The sequence below is a fragment of the Habropoda laboriosa genome, unplaced genomic scaffold (assembly GCF_001263275.1).
Source record: "Habropoda laboriosa isolate 0110345459 unplaced genomic scaffold, ASM126327v1 scaffold223, whole genome shotgun sequence".
Lineage (NCBI taxonomy): Eukaryota > Metazoa > Arthropoda > Insecta > Hymenoptera > Apidae > Habropoda > Habropoda laboriosa.
The window spans coordinates 142,148-149,932 of NW_017100362.1; the positions used below are offsets into that span (position 1 = coordinate 142,148).

The 7,785-nt window shown below is 29.5% G+C and overlaps 2 protein-coding genes and 1 long non-coding RNA gene across 3 annotated transcripts; 2 read left to right on the plus strand and 1 right to left on the minus strand.

The window, feature by feature from the left end:
• Positions 1–2,919: 2,919 nt before the first annotated feature.
• LOC108574729 (cell division control protein 6 homolog) lies at positions 2,920–4,813 on the minus strand. The gene is made up of 4 exons (XM_017937360.1): positions 4,531–4,813; positions 3,521–4,447; positions 3,225–3,436; positions 2,920–3,153 (listed from the first exon to the last, which is right to left on the minus strand). Exons 1-4 carry the CDS (start codon positions 4,811–4,813, stop codon positions 2,920–2,922), a joined length of 1,656 nt encoding a protein of 551 aa, XP_017792849.1.
• A 595-nt stretch (positions 4,814–5,408) lies between these two features.
• Positions 5,409–6,268, plus strand: LOC108574735. The gene is made up of 3 exons (XR_001891424.1): positions 5,409–5,535; positions 5,843–5,928; positions 6,138–6,268. It is a non-coding gene; the product is annotated as an uncharacterized LOC108574735 (long non-coding RNA).
• A 190-nt stretch (positions 6,269–6,458) lies between these two features.
• Positions 6,459–7,450, plus strand: LOC108574734 (mitochondrial assembly of ribosomal large subunit protein 1). Its single transcript, XM_017937367.1, has 3 exons — positions 6,459–6,789; positions 6,894–7,154; positions 7,238–7,450. The coding sequence occupies exons 1-3, from the start codon at positions 6,459–6,461 to the stop codon at positions 7,444–7,446; spliced, it is 801 nt and encodes a 266-aa protein (XP_017792856.1). The 3' UTR covers positions 7,447–7,450.
• Positions 7,451–7,785: the final 335 nt, after the last annotated feature.

Sequence of the window (7,785 nt, forward strand, 5' to 3'; positions counted from 1 at the left end):
CAGAACCTTCAGGTCAAAATACGCCGCGAAGTGTCTAGGGCCCAGTATAAAGGGTGAATAAGTTCGCGGGACATCGGAGGGTCCTTATATACCTGCGGTACCCTCTCCCCAAAGTCATTAGCAAAATCGTCCGTTAGGTCAGGCGGGAAATTTTCGCGGGAGATTTTCGCGGGAGATTTCCGATATCGTAACACGGTATAATTTATCAATTTTCACAATTTTGTTATAAATTTATACTTCCGACAATTTGTTATAACATTGCATATAACAATTTATACGTTTTTACAATATTCTTCAATGGAAACATAGGTTTTAGCGTTCTCGTTACTTACTCGTGGTTAAATTAATTTCGTAGGGATTAAAAATCAGGTTGACCTGTGGTCGTAGATTAAAAATAGTGATAGTACAGCTAAAATTATCGTGTTAAATAATTCTTTTCCTACGAATCAAAAATGTATTCAACGTTTGTTTGTTATAATATCGTGAAATGAATTATATTACACATTTTCTCTATTCACACTGAATTTAAAGATTATAACGATTAAAAATCAAGTTGACCTGTGGTCATTTATCAAGAATAATCATAATAAAGCTGAAATTATTGTGTTAAATAATTTTTTTAATACGAATTAGGAATTTATTCAACGTTTGCTTGTTACTACTTGTTACAGTATACTGTCTCGCAATGTAAATTTAAGTAAATTAGGTTGAACTGCACAGAAAATGCACAGAACTGCACAAATAATTTATTTCATGGTATTGTAACAAGCAAACGTTGAATACATTTTTCATTCGTGTAAGAAGAATTATTTAACACGATAAATTTAGCTGTACTATGGTTATTTTTAATCTACGACCACAGGTCAACCTGATTTTTAATCCCTACGAAATTAATTTAACCACGAGTAAGTAACGAGAACGCTAAAACCTATGTTTCCATTGAAGAATATTGTAAAAACGTATAAATTGTTATATGCAATGTTATAACAAATTGTCGGAAGTATAAATTTTTAATAAAATTGTGAAAATTGATAAATTATACCGTGTTACGATATCGGAAATCTCCCGCGAAAATCTCCCGCGAAAATTTCCCGCCTGACCTAACCGACGATTTTGCTAATGACTTTGGGGAGAGGGTACCGCAGGTATATAAGGACCCGCCGATGTCCCGCGAAATCATTTACCCTTTATACTGGGCCCTAGACACTTCGCGGCGTATTTTGACCTGAAGGTTCTGAGATGTGAATAGAGTGGTCGGGGGCTACTAGCTAGTCTATGTCCACCCTGTACACACTCAGCCTTCTTGTAACACTTGTATACATTAGAATCAATTAGAATTTCTATTACTAATTATTAAACAAATTTTAACAATTACCGGCACTCGCTAGGCACGTAATATCAGACTTTAAATACTCGACTTCGAACTTCGGTTTAGTCATAATTCTATTAATGTTATAATAACGTATAATTTATTAATTTTCACAATTTTATTATTAATTTATACTTCCAAAAATTTGTTAAAACATTACATATTATTATTTATACATTTTTGCAAGTTTCTTTGACAAATAAGTACGTTTCAACGATCTTATTACTTTCTCGTTGTGAAATCAAGTTCGGAGGATTAAAAATCAGGTTGACCCTTGGTCGTAAATTTAAAATAGCCATAGTGAAGGTGAAATTATTATTTTAAATAAATGTTTCTATACGAATTAAGAATCTATTCAACGTTTGTTTGTTGCAATACCGTGAAATAAATTGTATTATATATTTTCTCAGTTTAGACTGAATTTAAAGTTCGTAAGGATTAGAAATCAGGTTGACCTGTGGTCGTAGATTAAAAATAGCCATAGTGAAGGTAAAATTATTACGTTAAATAATTGTTTTTATACGAATTAAATATTTATTCAACGTTTATTTGTTGTAATACCGTGAAATAAATTGTATTATATATTTTCTCAGTTTAGACTGAATTTAAAGTTCGTAAGGATTAGAAATCAGGTTGACCTGTGGTCGTAGATTAAGAATAGCCATAGTGAAGGTAAAATTATTACGTTAAATAATTGTTTTTATACGAATTAAATATTGATTCAACGTTTATTTGTTGCAATACCGTGAAATAAATTGTATTATATATTTTTTCTGTTTACACTAAATTTAAAGTTTTGTTTACATGTTATAACAATTAGAATGTTGACGTTTTGCCGTTTCACGGTTTTTCCTCTGTTAATTATGTGTTTATAAATCATTTCAAACTAAAGCAGCACCATGCCCACCCTTAATTAAACCGTCTCAGTAGTTTACCGTAATTAATAATCTATTTTCGGAATTTATGCGAGAATTTTTGAATTTTAGTAAATACTTGAGTTCAGTGCATCGCGTATTGAAATAATAGCTTCATCCCTAGTTCGTTTATTATTGAATGTTTTACGCGTTTAACTTATGCTTCTCTCCAATTCTCATCGCGTATTTTATTCAAATTTTCTTATATCCTAGAATCGAAAAAGATATGAATTCGCGTTTTTACTTTTGATTCAATTGCTGTGTTAGGTCTATCCTGTACCTCGTCTTTGATTTAAGTTACCACAAACTCTTTCACAATTATTTCTTTCTATACACAGCTAAATCAGGATTATAAATAATGGACATAATAAAAAATATGTTGCATTTATTAAAATTTAAATATAATAGAGTGTTTATGAGATAAAATATGAAACGAAAATTATAAAGATGCAAATTTTCGATAAAGTTTTTATATAAATTTCATATGAAGTACAACATATTAAATCGCACTTTTAAAAAAATATAAAACATGCTATAATTTATAAACTGTTCCAAAATAGCCGTCATATGTTATTACGAAGACATAATGTGTTTTTCAACATGAAAGAAACATATCACGAAAATTTGTCTAAATATCTATAAACAAGTTATATCATTAATGATTTCAGCCATCATATTTCTGTCTTGCAAAGCTGCATCTAACTCTTCCTGATCCCATTCCAAATTTATTTTTGATAAACGAGGTTCTTTTTTACCTGCTAATTTGAAAATACCTCTAGTTTCGATTAAGGAACATAAACCATAAAATTCAGATGCATCAACAGCATGAATATTTCGTTTCTTGCAGACTTTTTTGTACACCTCATGCAACTGAAACATAATTATAATAATTCATATTGAAATCTTTGGTCAAATCTTTAATTATATTCCAGCAAGCTTACTCTTCCCACTGTCACATCTTTATTTCGTCCTTTATTTAGAATAAGTAAAAGTGAACATAATAGCAATTTTTGTTGTAATGGAAATGTACTCTCTTCCTTTTGAATACTTTGAGACCCTCCATAAACACCATTCAAAACTGTAATAACTTCTTTCAAGTCTACCGCTTTCTCTGCTGTGAATTGTTGCTTTTTCGGGCTACCTGTATTTGTTTCTGCAACAAAAATAAATCTTTACAGAAAACAACAATTTGCTTTCTTATTTCCATTTCATTTTTAGAGTTCATAATAACACATACCATTATCATTTGTTGGTTGTAGAACCTGTGCTAACTTATGAGATTCAGAAATTTCTACTACCCTTCTGCTAATATCCAATGCCCTTCTAATATCACCAGAAACAGCAGCAACTTTGCCAGCTAACATTTGTATTGCAGTTCCTGTAAATAAGTCGGATACCTTTGCTTCACTTAATCTTTCTGATATTATATTGTATATTTGTTGTCTTGTGTATGGTGAAAAATGCATCAATTTTGGTTTTAATTCACATCTAGCTTGTAATCTAGGCAATATTCTATCTGTCAGGTCCAAAGCATTAGCAATGCCTACTAAAATCAATTTTGATTTATGGATTGATGGCCATTCAAAGATAGAATATAAAACAGACTGCTTTTTACTTTCCAACTGATCTATTTCATCTAAAACCAACAGTAACATTTTGTGATTGGAGATTAAATATTTTTCAATAATTGCTTTATTGTTTTTTCCAGACTTGGGTGCTGATATATCCAATTCTTGAATTATCTTTGCATAAATTGTAGCAGCAGATTTCATAGTTGTACAATTAACATAAACTACTTTAAATTTTAATTTGAACTCAGTTTTCAACATAAGCTTTGAAAGACATGCTGTTTTTCCAGTACCAGGTGATCCTGACACATACAAGGAACCAGATGTTTCATTTTTTACATGCTCTTCCAGAAATTCTTGTAACTTTTGCAATTCATATTCTCTGCCAGGTAAATGTTCAGGTACTGAACTATGTAAAGCTTTACGAGCATTGCAATACCTTTCTGATCCAAACAATTTTTTAGGAGTTAGTTTTTCATCCTTATCAGCAGATGATGCCAAATTTAATTTATCAAAAAGAGTAGATGGTGTTGATGGAGATGTTACTATCATTGATTTACTTATCCTCCTCTGCTTAGGAGGTGTAGAACCACGTTCTTATGAAATAAAGATATCACAATATTTTGTAACGTTATAAAACATATGCTTAACAAAAACTTATATAAATTTATTTACATACCACCGGATTCACTAGATTTTCGTGTACATCGCGGAGTTTGTACGGTCGTAGTATTCCCGCTAACTTTTACATTATTCTCTATCGATGTATTTTCTACGTCTGAATCTGAGTCCGATTCACTACTACTTAAAGTAATGACTTTCTTTACAGTCGGTATGTATTTATCAGAGGAATTTCTAATAGTTGCATTGGTAAAATCCTCTTTTGTTATGTTATGTTTAGTCCCGTAAAACGAACATTTTTTTCGTATATTAAATGGTATTGTCGTTTGGATACTTGTCATTTTTATATAAATTTCAAGGCACTTAAATTATTAACTTACACTGTTTTCACAAAATTGAATTATTCTTTACTTAGGAAAAATGTATCTAATAATTTAATATCTTATTTCTTGTTACTTTTTAACCTACAATCTTCTATTTAGAAAAAGATCACTTAGCAATTTTTCCAAGATGTAAATTAAACTGCACGTTCATTAATGTTATTTCATGGGCCTCAATTCGTAAAATAACAACCTTTTTAAGTACTTCTTATTTTCTGTTAATAAGCACTTTTGTGTGCTATTCAACAAGTACAATTCGTTGTGATTTTTCGCGGGAAGACACTTTAAACGCGGGAAAATGAAGATCTGTAAAAAAGAAACGGATGTTGATGACTTTTTGCGCGAAAATAAACATACTTGAAAAATATAAAATTAATATGTAACGAAAAATATTATACGGATATAAGTTGTCATTTTAAATTATTTAATTAAATAAGACATTAATTACATTGCATATGATTTAAATTATTTAATTTAATTAAACACGCGTACATATAATTTCTCAGCCCTCTACAGCTAAATACAGAAACTATAAAGCACGATGTTTCCGGGCTCAGAATGAACGAGTACTTCTCTGCCATATTTGCATTAAAGCGTGAAGGAAAGTGGAGGTTCTAACTCGGCAATAATCAAAAGATTCTAGAATAATCTAGAGATCTCGTAATTCCATAATGAGAGCAAAGGTAAGACAATATTAATATTATTTTACTAATTTTTATATTTTATACAATAAGTTTATCATTTTATGTTTTTGATCTTTGAATATACGGTGTTTCAATCGTCACCGTGCGGCATGTTTGTTTGACACAATCACTAAATGTAATATTTCTTTATTTTTGGCTATCCTAAGAACACTTAAAAATATTTTGTTATACATTGTAATTCTTGTTGATCTGATTTTGTATGCTGCATATTTACTATAGAAAATGATAGGTAATTTGTAATAAGGAATTATTAAGATGGAGGTTATTGGAAACATTTAATTTTCAGTGGCGAAAGAAGAGAATGCGTAGGCTAAAACGCAAAAGGAGGAAGATGCGTGCAAGGTCTAAGTAAATTTTGCACCTATAACCTCTGTAAGTATATCATGGGTCTTAATAATTTAAAAAATATTCAAATTATTTTATACAATTCATAAATGTATTTCACAAAAGGTTTACCTAAAGAGAAATATAGTGTATGAATTGGACATTAGTGCATTATAATTGATTATATGTGATAAAAAAGTTTTATATTTCTAATTTTGATGAGAACAATTATTAATTTCATAAACTCTTTCTTGCAGCTGTAAAAGTAACATCATCATTCAGATCAACTTGAATAAGGTTATTTCAAAAATTAATGTAATGTTTCTCGCACAGAGAGTCTTCTTTTATTAATGTACGTATCTTATACGCTTTAATAAACTGATCATTTAAACCACATTATTTTCTTCCTGACCCTACCCATTTAAAAAATTATATGGAATTCTTAAAGAATTCTATGAAAAAATCTATGCATACTATTGCCACATGTTAAATAGTAGTAGTGCGATGTAGCACAATAATAACGGTATAATATAGTTCTGTTAAATACAAACATAACCTTGTTTTCCACATACTACAACATGCGAAGCCGTTTATTACCAAGTTTGCTACAATCAAGAAAATTAGTTTATAAATATTCTAAACCTTTCACAAATAATGTAGTAACATATTTTCAATTAAAACAAATTACACAGTTTTCAACAAACAATAAAAAATACTTCAAAAATGATAAAAATGATGAAAGCCGAGTACATAACCTAATCGGTTCGGCTGGTATTACTCACAAAATTTTTAAGGAAGAAGACGCAGAAATTATTTTCGATATTAGTGAGAAACAAGAAACTATTAATTTAGAAGATTTAATGAGTGAGGAGGAACATTATGATCCTTACGAAGGAATTAATTTAAAACGTAAGTGAAAATACAATTTACTGTGTACTATAGTGCGAACTTTTTATGTGTATGAATAGTTATAATTTTCTTGAGCAAAAAATATTAATGATATTATTTATTAGGTGGTATAAATGGTGTATTTGAAATAGAAGAACTTGTATCATTATTACAAAGAGATAATGCCAAAAATATTTTCGTGGCTTCAGTACCTTCTGAGTTATCATATGTTGATTACATGGTTGTAGTCACAGGCAAATCGAATAAGCACATGAAAGCACTTGCTGTTTTTATCCGTAAAGTATATAAATTAAAAAAACATAAAGCAGATTTGATACCAAAAATTGAAGGACAAACTTCAAAGGATTGGATAGCTTTAGATTTAGGTAATTGTTTTCTTTATTATATTTCAAAATATTTATTGTGCTTTTAAAATACTTGTATTAATATTTGTATTTTCTGTTGTTAGGAAATATTGCATTACATATTTTTTCTGATTCTGCCAGATCATTATATGATTTAGAAACATTGTGGTCAGTTGGTATTGATTATGATGATACAAATAAAAGTACCACAGATGATATTATGGAACAATATAACGCATTTTTATCTAATTTAGAGCCTATTGAAGATGGTGACAAAAGCAAAGAAATATATGAAAAGTGTTCATTAGAATGACCATTTATACTTTGTATACTATGTACTTGCTATTAAAACATTCAAACTGTTTTAAAAATTAAATTTCATTTATGTAAATAAATAATAAATACCACAAAAAAATTAAATAAAATATTATTTAAAAAATGATTACCATACGATAATTTACAAAATGTATATAGTATGGAGGTCTCCCGCGAAAAGAAAGAACTCCCCTCTCTTTTCCCCTCTTGCGTGCTATTATTACCCTTTCTCAAGCAAATCGCCACTGAATGAGCGTCCATATCTGAAGACGCTTTATCACAGACCAGCAAAATGGAATCTTATCACATTATCAAGTTTATTCTATACGCTGACTAA

Excerpts from the sequence above, each read along its gene's own strand:
- LOC108574729 (XM_017937360.1), bottom strand. The coding sequence starts at position 4,813 with ATGACAAGTATCCAAACGACAATACCATTTAATATACGAAAAAAATGT. Across the intron at positions 4,448-4,530 it reads AAAATCTAGTGAATCCGGTG|AACGTGGTTCTACACCTCCT; the intron begins GTATGTAAATAA and ends TTATTTCATAAG. Across the intron at positions 3,437-3,520 it reads ACAACCAACAAATGATAATG|AAACAAATACAGGTAGCCCG; the intron begins GTATGTGTTATT and ends TTTTTGTTGCAG.
- LOC108574734 (XM_017937367.1), top strand. The coding sequence starts at position 6,459 with ATGCGAAGCCGTTTATTACCAAGTTTGCTACAATCAAGAAAATTAGTT. Across the intron at positions 6,790-6,893 it reads CGAAGGAATTAATTTAAAAC|GTGGTATAAATGGTGTATTT; the intron begins GTAAGTGAAAAT and ends ATTATTTATTAG. Across the intron at positions 7,155-7,237 it reads TTGGATAGCTTTAGATTTAG|GAAATATTGCATTACATATT; the intron begins GTAATTGTTTTC and ends TTCTGTTGTTAG.